We start from the raw sequence: 23,654 nt of genomic DNA, 5'->3' as shown, positions 1-23,654 counted from the left end.
ACGGACTGTTCCTGACTGTTGTTGGAACGAACCTAGTGTGAAATCTTGGCCTCAACTGTAACATCCCTACTTGTCTGTTAAATAGCGGAAGGCTATTCCACCTATTTAGCTGTTATCCCGTTATTCGCACATTTTCGGAACGAATATGGTTCCCTCTTCTACCAATTAAATAAGACACTACAATAAGTATAACATAAAACTTACAATTAAGATTGCCATTGTTCACAAGACCACGATTCACATCAAACTGCTTGAAATAGCAAACTGGTTATAACTGTAGCAATAGGAATTACAGAAACATCAGGGACTTTATTTCAACCCTCCCTATACCTGCATCAGAAACAGTAACGTGCAATTTTTCCAGGAATATGGTCAAGTAGCCTCTTAAGGCTGTTTTTATTTTAAGTAGGTTATTTTACGACGTTTTATCAACATCTTAGGTTATTTAGCGTCTGAATGAGATGGTGATAATTCCGGTGAAATGAGTCCGGGGTCCAGCACCAATAGTTGAGAGAAAATCCCGGAAAAAACCCAACCAGGTAACTTGTTCCGGCCGGGAATCGAACCCTGGCCACCTAGTTTCGCGGCCAGACTCGCGAACCGTTACTCCACAGGTGTGGACTTAAGGCTGTTGAGGTCAACCCCTTATATTCTTGAAGCGTATTATAGTATGAAGTTGGTTGTGCTGTGAAGATGCCTCTCGAGCTGTGTTACTACCTGACCGCAATATATCACTTACTTAAATCTTTGTAGTACCATTACGAAGAAATAGACAGCGACCGTTTAAAAAATGGTTTCAGGAGCAGCTTTTATTTAATATTTAATATATTCTATGATTGTTATGGATAACGCAATACATGATACATACACGAGTGTTCTACCAGGATTATGACGTTTCTTTCGAAACGTTCGGTAGTCTTCTTGCCTTCCTGGAAAACTGACCTGTTACTGATTTAAAAACCCGGCGAGACAACCCTCTCTATTCGTGAAACGCACTATAACCCATTCACCCCCATTATACCCCAAAAAGTAAGATCGTCCCTAAGGAAGACGAAAATGGGTATCTAAGTGAATGCCACCATTTCAGAGCAGGATTATACTTATCTTGTGCGATAAACTTACGACAACACTGTATGTTCTAGGAAGAGAGAGAGAGAGATACTATACTTCTCTTTTCTTCTAACACAGGTATCTTGCGGCAACAGTGTACTAAAGCAAGGCCCATAAGATCAGTGCTTTTTCTTTAACGTGAAATCCTCTATACGCACGAAATAAATCCACGACAGAATCAGTTGTAAAATCAAAAAGAGTTTCGCGTATGACAGACTAACATCTCGTTGCTCAGTTAAAATTCGCGATATGCAGTTTGACTCCTAACTTTAAATAAGTTTATTACACATCCATCTTAATATTTAAATTGTGTATAAAATAACAGGAAAAAAAAAAAATAAAGTCATACAAAAATGAAAAAGAAATGAACAAATATATATTGACAAAAGCTTAATTGAACTTTTCCCGAGTTTGGGTATGTTCACTGTCCGTCTCTGCGCACACAAAACCTGCAATAGTGAAGGTGTCCTGCGACTTCTGCGCAATCTTCCCCGTTGCTGTGTTTTGCAGGCTGTATTTCATGACGTCATATTTACCGACCACTGCTACAGTGCAATTTAAGTTAATACACTACACCAACGCATATACTCCCCTGATATTAGCTAACTTATTGAACAGTTTCGAACAGGCAAAGTTTGAAGTGAATCAATAGAAAGCCAGTTGACGGGATTTTCGTTGGTAATTTCTAGAGAAATTTCAATATTTTGGTATAATACAACATCATTCGCACATGTTAAATACAATCATGCAATATTCAAGGTATGGAAAACTTGCAATGAATATACTTCAAACTGTATATTGCGTTCATGTTATAAGGCACAGTTTATTTGGTTTCACCAACGATTATGAATCGAGCCCTAGGAAGTTATGGAAAATAATGTTTAAAATAACACACACTTTAACATTGATTGAGACTTATTTTTGTGACTGAACAATGAAAACTACGATCATTCATGTGGGTTGTACAAAATTAGCTTTTCTGCGAGGACTAAAAATTCTTACTTAAAATGTAATTTGGAGAAAATCTGAATTGTTACGCCCAATTTTTAACGATACATGCTCCCATTACGAAACTTTCAAGACAATGTTTTTAATTGATCATAATTACAATAGTTCTCAAAGTTGCAGAATATTTTGGCTTCATTAGCTATGTAGCATAAATTGGGAGTAATGCTAATTAGTATGTAAATATATTACTGGAAATGTCACAATATGTTAAAAGATTTAAGAAAATTAATTTTCAATTATAAATATTCAATAGATTATGTAGGTATCTTAAAGCAACACCACTACTATATCTTTCAAATAGGGAGTATTTGATTACAAAACAAATTCATTATGCAACTGCATAGTCAGAACAGTTTCTGTTAACAATATTGAGTCAACCGAAGATAAAATCTTCACGCTTATGCTACTGAATTTCAAAGCAATCTTGAGACATTTCGTGCATTGGTCAGTGTTCGGCACACTGTTCAGTATTTGTACTCAGTTGTACAAACTTCTAGCTAACATCGGTTTATCATTTATTTTTTCTTTCTTTTCTTTCCTTTTGTATTCTCTGAAGAGAAACATTCAGCAATACACTTTGATTTTGAAAATCAACTCTTAACTCATACTAAAAGCACCATTATTCGAATGTGATTGAATTTACAATAAACTATAAGGAATATTGAAGATTTATTACTTACTGTCATATTTCACATTTTGCTAGTACTAATTTGAACATAGACATTAACGTAAAGTATCACACTAATAATGTGATTTATTGACGACTATAAATTTGCTCCTGCCATATTTTTAGGATACCCTTAATAGATCTAGTAACAAAACAGTACCAATTTATGACAAGAGTAAATACCGTTCGGATGACAATTTATTTAGCACTGTTTCAGCATGCAGATCACCCCCAATACTAAAAAAAAATTATAAATGTATTATTTTTAATTGGAGAACTTCAAAATAAATTCTTCTGTTACGATTTCAACAGGAACAGTACTGTCGCCTTTTGATTTTTTTGATTGACAGTTCTACAAAATGGTGTTAAAAGATGAACTAGTAATGTCAGTTTCTAAAACGTCATTTTAATTTGTGAGAAATCAAACTCTCCAAGTGACTTGCGTATTTCAAAATAATAAGCATCTGGCAATGTCTATTTCTGAAATGTGCGCTGCTTGTAAGCAACTTTCAGTCATAGGCCTACACAGGCACTATGTAATACTGATCATAATTCTTGACTATAAATTTCATGTTCTTATTCAAATTTTTATTATATCACTATTGACATTGCTTTCTTATCCGTTTATTATAACAAAGATATCAAAATCTGTCTTTCCAATACTTTCGAACATTCAGTTCCAACTTCTGAACTAATATTTACCTCATTTTGAATATGTATATTCATGTCTGCACGAAACTGCCACTATAAATATAACCTCATTAATAATGAAGTTTCAAAATATACCAGGAACATATCTTTATGAAAATATGCAATTTTTATACGTGTCCGTAGATACTTACAAAGTATGTTAAAATGGACATAACATTTTCCTCTGTCAGTTTTGAAATTATATTAGATAATAAATGTTGAAGGAAAAGTGGCTTACATGTGAAATGTATATTTGACATAGGCTATACTGCATTTAATGTACTTTAAATGAAGCCTGATGATAATCTTGCAGTATAAATGCGTGGCTTTTAGCATCAACTTTCTTTTCTCAGTTTTTACTACGCTATGTTCAATGATCTGGCTGTAAGAGTTTTGAAACCAATGATTAAATATGTAACATCATAAACTAAATCCTTACTCTCAGTGTTAAGAATAACTATTGTTACGTTCATATAATACGAATGTACATCACATAAAAAAACATTTAACAAGAGCGAAGTACTACCTTCAGTTGCACAAGTAGTAAATACTTTTGTGCAATGTGCTAACATTTCCCTGAGTTTCAAAATAAATTCGTCACTAATTAGGCCTTTGGCTTAGTGAAGTCATAATTATTCCTTTTTTATATCAATGTGTATGCATTAAAATTAATTTTGCACACATGATTTTAGTTGGCACTTGTTAAAGTAAACATATACAATATTAAACATGTTATTAAAAACTGTTGGGATTTCATTCCACGAAAAAAAAGTATGAAACAGTTAAAAATTACAAGATTCTTTAAAATATTTTATAAAACTAAAATAAAAACAATGTATTTGAGATATACATCTCATATTCCTGAGATATGTCTTACCATTATTGGTGCTTAATATCTATATTAAAATACCTGAATGCGGCTATTTCCAAAATCTACTACAATTATCCTTCCATCTATGGGGCTGACGCAGATTCCACTGGGACGATCTAGCTCACCTGGGCGAACACCATGAGAACCAAATTGGCGCACTAATGTTCCATTGCACTCCAAGATCTGAATTCGGTGGTTTCTTGAGTCTGCGACAATTATATTCCCATCTTCATCTGCACATACTCCCTGAGGACGAGTGAATTCTTTCAATCCAGTACCCTCAGATCCAATGAAACGTGGATCAGTTAATGTTGAGCTCAAAATTACAATGCGATGATTATTGAAATCTGTTACAATTATTTGCCCATCATGGTCAAAGCATACACCTCGTGGCGAATCAAAATGTTTCCACATTGGAGACTGACTTTCAAATCCAAACTTGTTTAGATAGTTGCCCATTGCATCGAAGAGCTGGACGCGGTGATTGCGAGTATCAGAAACGATTATACGTCCTTCCGGCCCCACATCAACATCCCACGGATAATTAAATTGTCCAGTTTTGTTTCCCTTTTCACCAAACAGGAAAAGAAATTCGCCACTGAAATTGAAAACCTGAATTCTATGGTTGTCTTTATCTGCCACTACAATACGTCTCGTAGAGTCTGCAGCAATTCCAGCTGGGCGGTCAAATTGGCCTGGTTCTGAGCCTTGCGAACCAAATCTATGTAAAAATATTCCTTCTGGGCTGAATATCTGAATCCTGTTATTACTGCGATCTGCAACAATGATTCTTCCTTCAGCATCACAGCAAACACCCCATGGACGGCAAAGTTGGCCATCTGCTCCGCCTTCCTCCCCAAAAACTAGCACTGGAGGTCCGATTCTGGAATAATCTCTAGCCCTGCTTACATGTATCACATATGGACTGCCCATAATATGTCGACCTCTTAGTTTTATATTGAGAATGTGGGGACCCTCCATGCGAGGTTGGTAACGCACAATGTACACTCCCATGGAATCCTCCACCACTGCTGTGCCTTCTGCTGCACCATTTGAGAGGGCTATTTGAGCAGACAGCTGATTTTCACGAGATGGCAGGCACATCTCTCCAAGATGATCGTGAATTTGCACAGTCACACTGTTAAACCGAAAAACGCGACCCCTGGATCTACCTCTGCCCATTGCAATTGTCTTACCAGCATATCCCGAGGTACGAATCATTCCAGCCTTAGAGATCATTTGGTATAAAGCTTGTTCTGGACTGCTGAAGTTATAATAGCTATTCTCACATGGAGACAGTGGTACTTGAGCACCTCGCACTTGTTCCAGTTCCAAGCCTACCTTCTCACACACGCTTTTAAGCTCATGTGGCTGCTGAAGAGAGTAGATCCTGGACAAAGTTTGGGAGAGGAGCATCAGTCTATGCTGTGCCAGACATACTTCCTCATGTTGTTCTCTCAGTCCCTTGTTCTTGATCTTGTGAACGTGCTGAACTTGTGCCAGCAATTCTTGCTCTCGTTTCTCTACCATCATCTTCAATCTGTGAAATGTCGCCTTAATTGCACCCATAACCTCCTTTGTACGTTCTGATTCTGAAGAAATCATATTACCAATATCATTCTTTGCTGTGTTCATGGCATCAATACCTCTGTTTATCTCCAGCAAGATTTTCTCTCCTTCTTCCCTGTAGCTATCAAGAGATTCAGGTAGAAACATGACTGCATGACCTGGATGATCTCTTACTGTGCATTCTGTGCAAGCATATATACCACAACTCTTGCAGTACAGAGCAGCCTCGCTTGCATGCCTATCACACACCATAGGCAACATTGGAGGGCTGTGTCCATTAGGTACACTTCCAGGACTCGAGTTTGGAGAAGAGTAAGGCCTGAGACAGAGCGTTGGTGATAAGGTATCGTTTAGCTTTATGAGGAAATGTTCTTTGGTGTAAGATGTTGTGCGATGAGCAGCCACACAAATGTTGCACAGCAACTGGCAACAATCGTGACAACGAGATGAAGCAGGAAGACCAAATGTACAGATCTCACATGAGAATCTGTTAGATCCGCAAGCAATATCTTCAGCTGTGGGTAAGATATTTGAATACTCTACCAAATCTGCTGATGTACTGCTGATTGATGGAATCAATGACCTCATTTCTGGACTGCTGATAATTGAGAGTGATAAAGCAGTAGAAGTTTGGGTTCCATTACATGATGCCATCTTCTGCGTTGATTATCAGTTGGAGTCACAAGGAAATACAGCAGTTCTGAAACCCAGAAATGCAGATTGTTGTCAGATTATGGCAAAATACATATTGTTAAATTATGGTAATATTTGTTCTTTGAATTAATTTAATAGCTGCTTTCGTCGGTGTACCCAGTCTAACACACTGGATTAATACCACGTTAAGCCTGAAGCAGCCACAACACACAAAGATATTTTGCCTGTGAATAAAATAATACAGTACTAGGAAATAAGTGTGGCTGAAACATTAGTCATGATGAAGAATGGGTAGAAGGGAGAAAAATTCTCTCTGGCACCGGGATTCGAATCCGGGTTTTCAATTCTACAAGCTGACGCAGAATTCCTGCACGGAAATATATATACTTCAGTACATCATAGTAATAAAAGTCATGATGTTTCGAAAGTTGAACCTACATTTATTTGTTTATTCTTTTTTACTTTGTTATTTAACGATGCTGTATCAAATGTATCAACTACGAGGTTTCAGCGACGTTGGGATTGGTGATAGCAAGATGGTATTTGGTGAGATGAGGCCAAGGATTTGCCATAGATTACCTGATATTTGGCTACAGTTGGGGAAACTTCAGAAAACCCCGAACTAAGTATTCAGCCCAAGCCGGAATCGAACACTGAGTGCAACTCCGGATCGGCAAGCGAACACCTCAGTCCACTGAGCTACGCAGATGGTTACCAACTTCTATTCTAGAAGAGAAAAAATAGTAGAGGATTTTCCACTCATTGAAGGTGTTAAAAGTATAAAATACATAGCAGTGAGCTGGTTTGTTCAACATTAGATACAGTGCATTTTACAAAGAAGCTTTGCATACTATTGTCCCACTTGCTATTTATGATAATAAAACTTTAGAAGATTAATTTTGTGGTACATTTTATCTTATTTAAATATTTATTATTTAAAATCCACTGTAGGCGTATATTTTTTAACAATCAGACAGTTTTTGCGACCTCTTTCACAGTTTGGACAAAAACCTTAAAGAAACTTATTTCACCTATTCCAATAACCTAAAATGGACTTCTTAAAAACTTACACATCCTGTCCCTATTTCTGACTGAACAGGACCTATTATCTGTAATTTGGTTGCCATAGTCTTATTCATAATTCAGTCCCAGTGATAGTAATAACAATAACAACAATAACAATTAACAATAATAATGTGCAGGAAACAATTTTCATGCGAAATATTTTAGTCCCTCATTCAGAATGAATTGTTTAACGGGTTATATAATGAAGAGCTTCTCAGCTGTAACAATGTGTTGTGTGTAGGCCTACTGTTGCACTGCGATCACAGAATTCCTTCCAAGAACTGACGAGTATAAAATGACTTTGAAGAGAACAACCGCCAAGATCGCCACCCGTCCGCCGTAAACAAACATGATGTGGCAGTACAGTGGCTAATGCAATTCAAATAGGAGCAAAGACGTGACTCCTTATGTAACAATAGATGGCAGCATAGTAAACCTGACAAAAGTTGTTACCGTCAAAGCCTATAAGGCCGAGCAGTCTAGGTATATATGATCTAGGGTTGCAGTCAACTTAACTCATCGGTCCCCCCAAGATGCTATGTCTGATCATTATCATTGTAATCATTATTATCATCATTATTATTTTCGGGCGTGGATTCGATTCCCGCTTAGACTGGTTAGGTTTTTTCGAGGTTTGCCCCAAATCGTAAGGCGAATGTCAGGTAATTTATGACGAATCCTCTACCTCATCTCGCAAATGCCATCTCACTATCACCAATCCCATGGACGACAAATAACAGTAGTTAATAAAGCGTCGTTAAATAACCAACTTATTATTATTATTATTATTATTATTATCATCATCATTATCATTATCATTATATTAACATATATATTTGCTCTGTATTTTTATACTGAATAAGTGAAAGAGAAAGCCATATGGCATGACCTTAACTCTGCCAGTACCAGTAAAAACAAATTAAACTAATAAATGAGCAAATAAATATAAATTAAAGGAAACGTCATCGTTGTATAAATCTTTATCAGTAGAATGTATTTTCAACAGTCTCCGAGTCTAGTTTTCTTCACATAGCCCTGCTGTAAATTTGGAAGTTTTGTAGACCCAGGGATGTCATATTTTGCAAAAATGTTCACCTTTCTTTATCCTAATTGCACATATATATAACGAAAATTAAAAATTTTGAAAAAAAGTTTTCTAATTTTTCGTCCGATTTCACATGAAATCACCCTTCATGGAAGCAGATATTTCATTCTGGAAACTGGGAAACAATTCTTTCAGGATAGTCCTGAAAAAAGTACACTGAAGAACAGGTGCCATCAGAGTCAGCACGAAGAAAAAAATACTTAAACCTATGCTATGAAGATGCTCTGAACTGAATTCGCGTCGAAGTTGGTGGGAAAAGAATTTCGATTTCAATTGATGGAACCACCGACCCTACAGGACACTACCTAGGGAATGTCATTACTGGATCTTTGGAACATACAAAAAAGTAGGTTTTCTACATACCTTCTAATATCGGAACAATTAGAGAATTCGAATAGCTCATCAATAGCACAATTATATACTTTAGCCAGAAGCTATACATCACAACGATATCCTGCTTTTCATCAGTGATGCTGCTCCCTATATGAAGAAGGCTGTTAAAGCATTAAAAGTATAGTTTTCCCAATTATGCTTTTGCTCATGGGATAGGTACATAGAATTGATGAAGAGGTAAGGGTGTTGTATACAGAAGATTTGTTTTCCTTTTTTTACTAATGGCGGGTACTTACGTCACTCATCCATATGAAACCAGTTATGTAGACCAAATTTACCGACAGAGTCGTTGCCAAGAGTGCACCATAGGAGCTTGGTCTACTCTACATCCGCGATGAGATAAGATAATTATGGAGATTTGTTGGAATGCCACACTAGAACTGAAACTCTCGGATTGTATCCAGAAGTAGACAAGTTGATTTCAAACACAAATAAGATCTTCTTTAAATCTTCGTCTCGAATACAGACCTATCAAGAAATAGTGCCTGGAGTTTTTCTACCTCCACATATTGAGTAGACGGGGGAAATGGATAACAGCTTCTGTATACTATGCTAACAATCTAGAAAAAAAAATTCCGTGAGGTGACAAACTCTCCAAGAAAATGAGGCTGCTTCAGTTGGTGAGGAGAAGAAACTCCCATGTGTGTTCATAACTAAGAAATGATCATTCATTCATATTAGTAAATTATGGCATGTTACCGAAGACAATTACAAACCTGGAAAAAGGACAAGAAACTCTAGTGGGTTCCCTCAAGCTCTCTGAAGAATTAGTGGTGCAGTTGATGGAAGTATGGAAGTGTCAGAAGAAAAGAGGTTAGCTATTGTAGAGAAGTGTAATCCTGAAGTGGGTGTCAATGAGAATTTACAAAGAGATAAATCTGTGACATACTTAAAGATGGACATTCTGTTAATATGAATGCAGCAACAGTAGCGTGTTTTATATATGCGCGAATTACATCAATGGAAGTGCAGAGGTCATTTTCTATTACCAAAATCATACTCTCAGACAGTAGACTAAGCATCAATGTAAAGAACAAAAATACCTGTGTTATGTGCAACCAAGAGAACAATGAACAAATAGAGTTGATTTTTTAGTGCTAATACTATTATGATGATCAATGAAACTAAACTTCAAAGTATAGAATGTTTAAAATGTTCATTTTATTTGGCCTATTTTTCATTTCATTACGCATTTCTTACATTTGAAATGCCTTTTTTCCTGCCTTTTTTGCCAAAACAAATCTCTGAACTTCCAAGCTCTATACATGAGCAACTCAAAAGGTTATGGCAATGCAACTGGCGAGCAACATAGCAACTTCCAGTCACGATACGTTTTAAACTAATCCTGTTGCTCAAGCATTTTTATTGTTATCGAACATAATATTTTCTCAACCGATGTCATCAGAGCAAGAAGGAAACCTCAAATTCACGCAGTTTAATAAAAAAATACCCTTGTTTGTAAGATCATACATGCAAAGGGAACGTAGTCAAATAAGAATACAACTGAGAAGACTTGGTACAAGGTATACCAGCAGAATTTAAAACAACAGATGACTACAAATATTTTTATTTGTTGTTAATTTCAATTCTTTGAAATGTGAAACATAACAGACAGTAAGGCCGTAATCCTCCACCGAGGATGGCATACCGGAAGACTACGAAGACTGTAGAGTAGAATGTTCTTTTGAGAATTACACATAGGCCTAAACTGGCGTTGCTTTGTATAAATAACCACGTACATCAGTCACCGGAAAACAGCAACTCTGTATAGGCAACTCCAGTTTTGTTGCGTTTGCGTCACCAGTTGTCGTCTGTATAAACGCAGTCTAAGAGGATGGTGAAGAAAACTTAAGAAATCGTGACAGACGTCAGAAATGTTATTTTTATATGACGCACGCACGCGCGCACGCGCACGCGCACACGCACACGCACACGCACACGCACACGCACACGCACACGCACACGCACACGCACACGCACACGCACACGCACACGCACACACACACACACACACACACACACACACACACGGGTGATTCAGGAGAAGTAAATATTTTAATGGGTGGTAATATGGACTATTCAGAGTAAAAAAAAAGTTCATATAAAACGTGTGCTATTTTCAATGCGTGGCAGATGGAAAGCTGTTTGAACGTTACGCATAACAAGGGTTGCAAGCCGTAAGAAGGAAATGCATATCTTAATACCCGATACATATTAATAAAATGTTATCGAGTTAATCGACAAACGATCCGTATATATTTTATGCCCAGGAGTTCACCACTGTATTATGTTACTGCAGAAATGTAGGCATGTACTTTAATTATATGGGGCATTAAATAATATGAATGAAAGTTCCAGTATGTATCTATTTTTCCCATGGCTAATGATAAAACCAATTAATAGTTGCATGGTTAAATAAAAGTTTGAAAAACCTTAACGCCCACGTCCAGACTTGCAACCGGACCTCGTAATGCAACCGCGCAGGGTTTCTCGACGGACGGGGGCACGCAGCGTTTCGTCGCTTGTCTGTTTTTCTGTAACATCAAAGGATCCAGCGCGCTCAACTTGCAGGACGAGCATAGAACGTGGACGCGTAAAGCTGAGTCTACACATTGAGATTTTGTAGGATCCGTTTTATTACACTCCTGCCTGATGAGATGCCCTTCATCGGTCCACACATTTCCCGCAAAAACGTAAATTCCTCGCTAGATCATAAATTTGAGATCCAACCCAGCGAAGGTTCGTTATTGTAGTCTAACAGCTAGTCATTATAATGTTGTCAAAACTGCAAGACCTGTGTGTGAAGCTGCTAATTTGCTTAAGGCACCAACAGAAAAGATTCTGGGTTCACTCATTTTGTGTCAATGAAGGGTTTGTTAAATTTTACAATTACGTAAATAAAATTGTATGAAAGTCAGATTTTTTTTAAATTTTATCGAATGTCGAATTCCTTCGACGAACTCTTGAACATCATCTTTACGCCACTATGTTTCAGAATATCGATAAGAATTCTGATCATTCTATTATCAGCGAAACAATCTCGAAACACATTTTAATTAGGTTCACAGATTTTAAATTCTATAATGTTTGCAGTTGAACAAGTGATATTTGCCAATTTAAGATGAGTTACAAATAGCAGTTCAATATTTATGCGAGGTTACTGCAGAATGTAGTTTAGGAAGCTCAGTTAAAAAGACAAAAGTTAAGGCATTTTTAGGAAAGTATCCCATACGATCGAAGATAACAATTGACACAATAGTCAGCTTTTTAAGTTATTTGGGCTGTAGTATAACATATATCATAAAGAAGATGTACAAAATAAACTGAATAAATTTCAATATAATTATGTATTTGTTTAGTCCACTTGCCGAAGACAGGTTGAAACCTCATAAGTGGCACCGATATGGTTTTACTCATGAGTAGAGTCCATTGTTTGATCACATCTTCCACCTGAAGAAAAAATACTGAATCTGCTCTCGTCTGTAAATTTCGCTTTGTTCCAGAACTGATTAGGGATGTTTTCCATGAATATAATTTTCTCCGCGAATTGTAATCTTCCTTCCTAATGATTTCATTAACATATATTTTCTTCCGACTATTACGATAGGCCAGAGGTTCCTAAACTTTTTCGACTCGCGAATCCCTTGCACAACGATCTGAGTTGGGTGAACCCTTCCCGCAAACTCTGTTTCAGCGGCATTGTGTGCACGTTCCATTTAAACCAGTGATTGTTATCGTCCTGCAAAAACGGACCCACAAAAACGGTCCTGCAAAATCGCAATGTGTAGACCCAGCCTACGCAGCCTGTCTACACATTCCGTTTTTGTGGGACCATTTTTGCGAGACCGTTTTTGCAGGACGGTAACACATTGATTTAAATGGAAATGTGCACACAATGCCGCTTAACGAAGCTTGCGGGAAGCTACTACAGCTTGCTGCAGTTATGCAGGATGCCGCACGGCCGGATGTACGACTACAACACCAGCATTCAAGTCTTGGCGTTCACACAGTGCAGTTTTGCAGGATCCCGCACTACTACAAAATCAAGCATCTACTATAATTTGAACTGGTAATGGAAATTACGGGAAAACGGCTGAACGGATTTTAATAAATGACCCCTCATTTTGAAACTTGGAACCCAAAGTTTTTCAGAAAAATAGTAGTTTTCAGTGAAATGTCAATTTTCCTACATCATTTTCCTATTTTCCAGAATCCATCTTTCGTCAGTTTTGAGAACTAATTAATTGCATTTCAGAATAAAACAAAACACATACTACAATAAACAATAGACTATTACACGAAGGCCATGACCTACAGAATTGGTGACATATTTAGAGCTCAAATTCAATTTAAAAATTTAAAGACTTGCTAAAAATAATTTACAGATCTGATTCTGCGGTGTGTAATTTTCTGACTACAGCTGTGTATTGGATATTAAAATCTACAAAACTTGAGGTGGTTTGATGACTATTACCATTAGGAATGAAATATTATTATAGTTAATGCCATGATGTGACTGTTTTTCATTAATTATACATATTAATGCTATATTGATGATATGAAAGTGAAACGTTTTGGGGTTATGTAAGTAGATGTAGAGAATATCTTAAATTAGATCTTCATTTCTATAATTTACTGAGTAGCGGCTATATATATATATATATATATATATATATATATATATATATATATATATATATATATATGTCTACACCTGTGGAGTAACGGTTAGCGCATCTGGCCGCAAAACCAGGTGCCCCAGGTTCGATTCTCAATCGGGACAAGTTACCTGGTTGAGGTTTTTTGCGGGGTTTTTCCCTCAATCCAATATGAGCAAATGCTGGGTAACTATAGATGCTGGACCCCGGACTCATTTCACCGGCATTATCGCCTTCATCTCATTCAGATGCTAAATAACTTAAGATGTTGATAAAGCGTCGTAAAATAACCTACTAAAATAAAAATTGTATATAAAACTAGAAAACGTACTTAAGATAATAATACTGTTATTAAAAATCAAATATTTTTATAGTTATTAATCAAGTGGGGTTGGGTCTTTTTCAAATACTTAATGGCGGTGTGGTGCAGATATTTATATGCGTCATTCTCTTCAGTATTGGCTCGAGAGAGTGCAAAAATTACAGTTCCTAAGGAAAGACCAAGAGATACTGATAAAATAAGAAGCCTACAAAATTATGTAGTCTCCCGATCATTTCAGCAAGATATCTTAGCAGGATAAAATTATTTTACCTCCTACATTTCAAGCTCTACATGCAGCAGCTTTGCCAAGATGCTATATCTATTGTTCGAAAGCATAGCAAACCTGGCAAACTTACACCTAGAATCCACAATGATCTGAAATGGTTATTGCTTTACTCCCCCATGAAAAACCCACTGATCGTCCTGACATTGTTACTTGCATTTTTGCGTTGAAACTCGAAAACTGAAGATGGATAGGTTCAAGAAAAAGTATTTGGCATAAAAAAAAACCATTCAGAGGGAGTATGTTTCATTATTACGAAAGCAAATAACTTTCAAAATGTCTGGTATTCTTCATTGAAAATAAATCTAAAAATTTTTATTTGAACGTCTGATGAACTTAGTTTGTAGCATTTGCTGCAAAAGCTGCTAGTTCAGGTATAAATAGGCGTCCACACAGCGCAGTTTTGTCGTCCTATTTTTGTGGATCTGCACTCTACAGTGAATGAAGTAATCGAACGCCGACAAACTTTTAAGAGCTCGTGTCCCGGCATACCTCAGTTGGAAAGAGGTTCCGGATTCGATTCCCGGTGCCGGAACGAATTTTTCTCAAATTAATAGGTATCTACATACTGACTACTAACATAAAATGGTAATCTTGATTATTCAATGATGATGGCGAGACTTCATATATGGATGTGTGTATCTATGTTAACAGTATCCAGAAACTGTTGTTGAATATGGCCATAAAGTCAATTAAATATGCGCTCCTGCATATGACATGTCTAAAATGGAGGTAGTAGCCATTGACGATATAATGATAAGAGTTCGGCCGACACCGTGGATCGTGTCTCGGCATAACTCAATTAGAAAGAGCAATCAGCGCGCAGAGCTGAGAGGTCCCGGGTTCGCTTCCCGGTGCCGGAACGAATTTTTCTCAAATTAATAGGTATTTAGAAATGTAACTTTCTTGATGGATTAGGTCATATTAAAGTGAACAAATAAGTCAGCATGTAGAGAATAACGTACAGAATTGAAAATAGTGAATATATATTATTCCAAAAATAACAATTATTTCTTTATCGATATTGAAAGCAATATATCAATATTATGGCCTACTCTGTGTGAGAGTATAAGTGTGCATAGGCAACAAAGATGACTTGATGGCGCAGTGTCTGCTAGGTGTAGATTTTTGCAAATTAATCCTATAATATTACATTTAACATTTGAAAATAAATTGCAAATCGCTTATTTTAACATTATCTAGACGAATATCACATAACAAAATAAAACTATTAAGTCCAAAACATTGATTATATCAACTGAACTGTAGGGACACCACACGCAAGTACTAATGTTAGGAAGTACTGCGCGATTTCGTACTATACTAGCTAATAAAGTTCCTAGAGTATTTCATAGGAACAAAATATGAATGAGATTAGTTTAAAAAACGCTACTAAATGTAGGCTTATATTTGCTTTTAACAATCAAACCTTTTCCTAAAGGAAGGAAATTATGAGCTTCATAGGTAGGTTCTCTAGTAACATTTCTGTACTAAACAATATGATATGACATTCCGAAGGGCTGATAAAAAGACAACAAAGATGCGACTAACTTACAGTTTCTTTTAATTCCACTTTGATTACATATCATATTGTTCTTTTTTCTTACGTACTTGTAATCCTCTAGAATGAAATAAAACGGGATGCTTCCTTAAAATTTCAATCAATTTCTTACAGAACGCCATCATAAAATTCGCGACGGCAGCGAAAAAAACCGCGCAGGTGGCGAATCTTACTTTCAAGCTGCAGTTTAGCAGACGTCCAACGATACTTTCGCGCCGGTGTGGGCAATGTACAGTTGTCAAAAGAAAAAGTGGCCGCTCTCTTGAAGCAAAGTTCCCTTCAGGTATCTTCGCTACAATTCGGAGACAGGCGATGTTACATGTTGTTGGACCACGTTGCCTGATATCTACAGTTATAATTAAAGTATTCTGTGTGTTACTTGATAGCGCAACGGTAGCGTTCTGGTTTCTTATTCGTGAGGTTCTGCGTTCGAATACAACCTCGTGCTTTTTATGTAATTTTTTGTTTTTAAGAGAGAGAAAGACAAAATATGCATAATTGTTGATTTCTCTTTTACGATTATTTTAGTAATTAACATCAGGTTCATTAATGTATTATGCCATGACTTTATTATTATGACATTGTGGCTGCAAATGGAAAGAAAACAGATTTTACTCTCAACAAAATATCATTCGTGGCATAAACAGAAACGTACTGGCGTCTACTTTAGAACATTCAAACAATTAAGCGTTCAAAAAATAAAACAAAAAGCCACGATTCAATATTTAGTCTATCTTCCCCTTATCTCGATCACATCTTGCAGTCGAGTGGGCATGGAATCGACTAGTCGTTGCAAATAGTGACTATTCCTAGACACAACATACCAGGCATTCTGAACATACATACATACATGTGTTCTGCCCATGGGCAGGTCTTTCATTGCAAACCCAACATTCTCCAATCTTTCCTATTTTCTGCCTTCCTCTTAGTCTCCGCATATGATCCACATATCGTAATGTCGTCTATTAGTCTTATCAACTAGAGACCCAACCAATTCATTTTTCTCTTTCTAATTAGTTTCAGCATCATTCTTTTTTCACCCACTTTTTCCAACACAACTTCATTTCTTAATCTGCCTCAAAGTCCAAGAAGGCATTATGAGGTGGTGGGTGTATTAGCGAGAACCTGTGAATTATGAATAAAGGAAAGCAACATATCTGTAATAGGAAACCCTGTCAAAGATGTCGAATATGATGCAATTAATTGTTATTGCAGGGAAGATACCAGCAGACAGGCTTCCGGAAGGAAAGACTGTTTAACAATTTACACAGATACTGGGAAGGTAAAAATGCAGAAATAACATCTTGTGATGACCATTAAAGAAGCTTATAACCTATAAGACTTTCAAAATTTGCACCCCTTCGTCCCAAATACGTTCTTCCTATACACTTAACACCCCACAACATCTGTGTGTGTATGTATCACTGTAATGCCGAATATTTTAGTCAGAAACTTTGTCTTCCTACAATGAATATGTTCGAGCTTACATGGAATCAGTAGTTTGTGATGTAGCAAACGAAAAGTGTATGTATTTTCAAATATTACTAACAAATATGGAGACTACGATAACTTGACAAACGATTAGAAATTAAGGAGGAAGATTTAAAGAAACCGGTTACATATAAACAATTGGTACATGCAAATGGAAAAGTATAAGAAATTGAAATCAGTAGTCAAATTGCAGAAGATGTGAGTCATTTCACGTCAAATCGCACAGCAATAAAACACGACCTTCTCGGAAATGGTCGAATTTTTTTTCATGAATTCCAGACATCAAATGAGGAGACCCGTATTTTTTTATTTTCACAATTATTAATTATTTGTGTAGTTATGAATATTTGAATTTACGCAAATTATGCGCGCACTGTTACATAAACTCGCTTGGAACTTCGTGTCTACATATAATTGAGATTTGCGGTTTGGCGCATTTGAAAGACGAAATACAACACTTTTTATTACTTTAGGCCTATCACAAATAAATTTAAAATTTGGCCTATTTTTTTAATCATTTCTTTTTCAAAGCAAAATTACTATATTAAATAGCCAAGTTAAAAATCTGAAAAAATATAGACTTGTTCGCTGATGTATTATCTGTAAACTACTGCATTTATAAATATGGGATCGGCACCCATACATTTGTAACAATTTATTTTCCGGAGGCATGCACGCGCTCGCGATGCCCAGCTAATGAACTGCTTGCAGCCATAGGCTAGAAGGCTGCCCGTGGAAATTTCCCGTTGCATCTGATGTCACCATACTAATCATCAAATGATTAATACCTTAAGGAACAGTAAATATCTTATCTAAAATTATTTTATTATTGTCAGCCCAGGGGGAAGCCCTTCACAGTTTATACTGTACATATAGCCAAGTGTTTGATGATAGCAAGACTGGGTAAGGCAGTAAACTTTATGGCAGTAAACAGATGGCATGAGAGAAAAATTATCAGTTTGGGTTTGAATTTCGCGCAGTGACGTGACTTCTATACAACAAGACTGATGGTAAAGATCGCGTAATATATAACAAGTGTTTAAATCCATTTACCTTCCTAATCACGCTTTTAAAAAGAAAAGTACACTAAGACGCGTAAGTCGCGACTTATTGATAAAGCTCAATTTAAAGGAGTCTTTGAGTGTGCAAATATGTGATTTGTTCCGTAAAAATCAATCAATTTCCGCATAGGTCAGGTGAAATTATATATGAAGCCGGTAGTTCTTGTGATATTAATAAACATGAATCAATGAAAGTGCGGACAGAGAAAGTGATTATCCCAGTATTTCTTCTAGCAGTTCTATGGATACAGTGCTAGAAATCAGTAATATTGAGGAATTAAACAAGAGTTTGATGTCAATAGAATCCCCTATCAAGAAAAGAAAGATACAACAAAACGATACCCCCGTGAAAAGTTTCAAAAGTAAAAGGCTCCCTAGCATGTTAAGTTTTTCATGTAGAAGATGCATCATCATCCATTCAAAAGTCAGCCTTATTTTATTTTTGACGGAATGCAAAGAAAGTACAACCTGAAAATTACATAGTTATTGCAGACTTTTCTGAAAATTATTCATTTGTAATACACGATTCAATACAAGGTGTGCATTGGAACGTATGCCAAGCCACAATACAGTATAATTTTAATTTTACTTCCTACTTTATTTTATAAGATACCACTTATAAGATATATGCAAGAATGCTAAATGAAAGACTAAAGAAAATAGCCGACCACTTGATATCAGAAGAACAAGTAGGATTCAGGAAAGGGAGATCTTGCATGGATGCAGTTTTCACACTCAAAAGAATAATAGAAGAAAGAAGAGAGTTTAATTGTGAAACACATTTAGCCTTCATAGATCTGGAAAAGGCCTTCGATAATATAGATAGAGAACTACTATGGAATATACTTATAAGAAGGGGATACCCGAAACACCTTGTGGAAGCAATTAAATCTCTCTATAAAGAAACCAGCATATGCTTAGTGATAGGAGGAAACTTGACAGAAGCGATTCCCACTAATAAAGGAGTAAGACAGGGCTGTAGTATCTCGCCGACACTTTTTAATATTTACATTGACGACATGTTTAGAACATGGAAATCTTATGTTACTCCAGGAATATATTTAAAGAACAACACTTTCTTGAACTCCCTTTTATATGCTGATGATAAAGTAATTATCCAAGACAGTGAGGATAAATTACAGAAATCAATTTATGTTTTAAATAAAATAACAAAAGAATATAATTTTAAAATTGCAGCTCAAAAAACCAAAACAATGGCATTTAAAGGAAAATACCCAATAAGGACAAAAATAGTAATCGATGAAATAATTATAGAACAGGTTAAATATTTTAAGTACCTAGGATGCTACATTTCATATGAAAGAGATATAGACCTGGATAAAAAACTTAATAACTTTCGAAATGTCTGTGGAACAATCCATAGATCTTTAAAAAACAAAACAAGAAAAGATACACGGATAAAATTTTTCAATACAATCGCAGTACCTATGCTAACTTATGGAAGTGAAGCCAGAATAATGACAGAAAAAGATAAATCAAAAGTCCAGGTAGCAGAAATGAAATTTATGAGAAGTACACTAGGATGTACAATACAAGATAAAAAGAAGAACATAGATATACAGAAGAAATTAGAGGTGGAACCATTGCTGGAGAAATTAAAGAGAAATAACAGAAGGTGGTGTGAACATCTACAAAGGATGCCGAACTACAGACTGCCAGCTTTAGCAATGGGATATAAACCAAAAGGAAGACGAGATGTAGGAAGACCAAGAGCGAAATGGGCGCCGGAACAGGTTCAACATGAACCTAATCCTTGAAGTGAAGAAGAAGAAGAAGAAGAAGAAGAAGACTATTTTATTTTATATTCTCTTATAGACCTATTAATATTATATCTGAACTGTGACCAAACACGAGCGCTGCTCATTCGGTCTCAAATTTTGTTAATACTACTGCATCTCCTTTTTTTATATTGATTGTATTATTTTATTTCTATTTCTCTTATTTGTAATTATAATCTTTATTCTGCATATTTAAATAAATAAATAAATAAATAAATAAATAAATAAATAAATAAATAAATAAATAAATAAATAAATAAATCCTTTCGTAGTATATTTCAAAGGAGATACAGAAATTCGTTACAAAAGTAATGTCATCTCAGAAACTATGAAATATGACACCGATACCTTTCACTTTTTTCAATCCGAAGCAATCAATTTCTTAAAGCAAGAATTCAACGATATGAAAAAATCATCTACTTTTCCAATGGATCAAGTTCACAATAAAAAAAAATTTAAAAATAATTGCTTACATGAAGACGATTATGGAATTAGTGCTGAATGACACTTCTTTGCAATGTTGCATGGTAGAGGTCCATGTGTTGGCATTGGAGATACTGTTAAAAGACTTGCCATGAGAGTTAGCCTATAAAAGATCCTATAACAACACAAAAAAAACTGTTTGATTGGTCACAAAAACATTTCTAACGTGTCATTTATATTTTGTCCATTCAATAAGCACAAAAACCACACTGAAAATTTGCAGGCCAGATACCATAATCTAAAACCAATAATTGGTACATTAAAATTATATTCTTTCATTCCTTTGTCAAAAACTGAAGATTTAGTAAAACAATTTTCTTTCATGAAAGAAGGTAGGCGAATGAAAATTTAAAATGTGAATGAAAAGAAACATTTGAAAAGCATAATGTACAATTATTTGAAGATATCATAATAAGTAAATTAGCAGTGTTTCCTCGAGTAACTTGATCCGTACTGGGAGTAATGTTGCAACGTTCAGTCAATTATCCAGCGCCGATAAACCTCTTAGCGCGCTTTAACGCTTCCCGTCCACTGCTGCTGCGCCGACCACTACACATTCTGTCATAAGTAATTAAATTTCCATTAAACTATTGGAGATCCTATTCTGATTTTTTCTGGAATTATTAGGAATACTTCAGTGCACCTAGTAGGCATTTTTTTAGATTTTTAATAGGGCTATTTCACATTGACGTATATTTTTCAAAAATTGAATTATAAAAAAATATTTGAAATAATTATATTAAAATTAGTTAGTAAATATTTAATAAAAGACAGTACTTTAAGCTTTTAAATGCATTTAAAAAAAAAATTAACATCAATATCGTCAGAAATATGACGCTTTAAATGTTGCATTGTGCGACATTTTTAACGAATTTTAACATGTAATATTTTAAAAACATGTGGACTTAGGAGGAAATAAAAATACACCTGTTGGTTTATGAGACCCGTAGAGTTGGTAAAAAAAATATAAACTCAATCAGAAATATGAAGGTCAAAATTTGTATAATTTTGTGCGATTTGACGTGGAATGACTCATGTGCAAGAATTGAAAAAGCAGATACCAACCCTCCTGATACATTGCTTCATCACAAGGCAACAAAGTGTATTTTTTAATGAAGTAAAACAAGCTTCATCTGAAGTGTGCTACCAGTGAACTTTTCAGAGAACTATTCCGCTATGTTTCAAAATTAAATACAGGCTGTCCATTGGAATAAGAAGCAAATTACAGTTTTCACAGCAGTGGCGTGGTTTGGCAATGAACATTGTAATTATGCCTTGACGCATGATAAATATGCTATCTTTGCTTTCTTAGGGTATGTACACGTTGGAGCAACGATAAACGATTAAAGAAATGACCTAGCGACGCTTTGATATTATCAAAGAATCAAGTGTTCATATCGGAGCAACGAGGACGTGGGAAGCGAACATTTTGATTTATCAGTAGAAGATATTCTATACATCCACTTAATGAAAGAAGATATATAGGAAATATCAGCTGATATGTTTAAGGTTAATATAACTTAAATACGTACAAAATTTAACTCGATTCTTACCCCAAAGCTAGGATAAATTCATTGTGTTGTGATTGGTTCTTGTGATCATATAACGTATCTCGAATAAATACACAACTGATCAATTTACCAATATTTATGATAATTAATTTAATATGCCCAAATAATAATAAATCGATTAATATTCGGATATATTGATAACCACCGGTCATTATACAGATTAATATTATCTTAATCAGAGATCATATGAACGACAAGAGCGAAGAAAATGGAATTTTTCTTTTTCGTCGCTTTTATCGTGTCTCTTCGCTTTTATCGTTACTCCAATATGCACACCTCAATAACAATGCATGCTTCAATTCTCTCTGATATAGCATCACTGCTTCTTTTATCGTTTATCGTCGCTCCAACGTGTACGTACCCTAAGACGAAATTTTTAGAGACATAAAAATAATCATCCAAATGTGAAATACCTACACGTATTTTCTGATGGGGCTGCTTCTCAATTCAAGCAGAGATTTAATTTCATGAACATATCATTTGTAGAAGAATTTTATGGGATACAACTGTGCTGGCCTTTCTTTCTCCTCGAGCCTTCGGAAAGTAGCTGTAGATGGTGTAGGGGCAACTATTAAAAGACTTATTTGGACTCGGGCGAAAATAGGAAAATACACAGTTCAAGATGCATAATTATTTGTCGAATGTGCTGCAACTTCATCCGTCAAGATAATTTTGATTACAGACGAAACAGTGAAACATCATATGTTGAACGAGAGTTGAAACAACACAGCGTCCCTTCCAGAGACACAAAAAATGCATTCCATAATTGGAGTATCTCCATACAAAATCAAATGGAAATATTAATCTTACAGCTCTGATGACCATGAATTTACATTCAAAAAAACAAATCTTCAAGTACAAAATAAAAATAGACCTATTAAATGCATTTATGGTATATATGTTCAATCCGATTGTTTTATTTGTACATGCATCAATCAACAGTTTTGGTATTACAACGTTAAATGATTACGTTGTACAATATGCGACATTATAGACCTACTCAATTGTATTATTTTGTTGTTACAGAAGTTATGCTAAAGTAATATGTGCAGATATAATGTCTATTAATTGTTTAAAACTTGTTCATAATAGTTCACTGTTTTATTCAGTTCTTTCCATTTATTACAAGACCATTCAGAAAATGTCCCGTCCTTTACCTGCATGTCCCGTCTGTTACCCATTTTTAAACAGTTTCTCTCAAGACACAATTCATATTACACAAAGTTTGAATGTACCCATGAATAGCTGTGTACACTCGCAATATTTGGTAATATTGTGGTATTTTTGTATTTC

General features: G+C 35.5%; 1 protein-coding gene across 1 annotated transcript in view; it reads right to left on the bottom strand.

The window, feature by feature from the left end:
- Nucleotides 1-1,259: 1,259 nt before the first annotated feature.
- The window catches only part of LOC138701453 (E3 ubiquitin-protein ligase TRIM71-like), an 85,219-nt gene continuing 62,824 nt past the window's right edge, over nt 1,260-23,654 (bottom strand). Inside the window, exon 2 of the mRNA XM_069828337.1 lies at nt 1,260-6,615. Within this exon, the coding sequence (XP_069684438.1) occupies nt 4,377-6,569 (2,193 nt within the window). The 5' untranslated portion in view covers nt 6,570-6,615 and the 3' untranslated portion in view covers nt 1,260-4,376. The remainder of the gene's footprint in view (nt 6,616-23,654) is intronic.

The sequence above is a fragment of the Periplaneta americana genome, chromosome 6 (assembly GCF_040183065.1).
Source record: "Periplaneta americana isolate PAMFEO1 chromosome 6, P.americana_PAMFEO1_priV1, whole genome shotgun sequence".
NCBI classification, from domain to species: Eukaryota; Metazoa; Arthropoda; class Insecta; order Blattodea; family Blattidae; genus Periplaneta; species Periplaneta americana.
The sequence above is the reverse complement of the archived record's forward strand: the minus strand, read 5'-3'. Positions and strand labels throughout refer to the sequence as shown.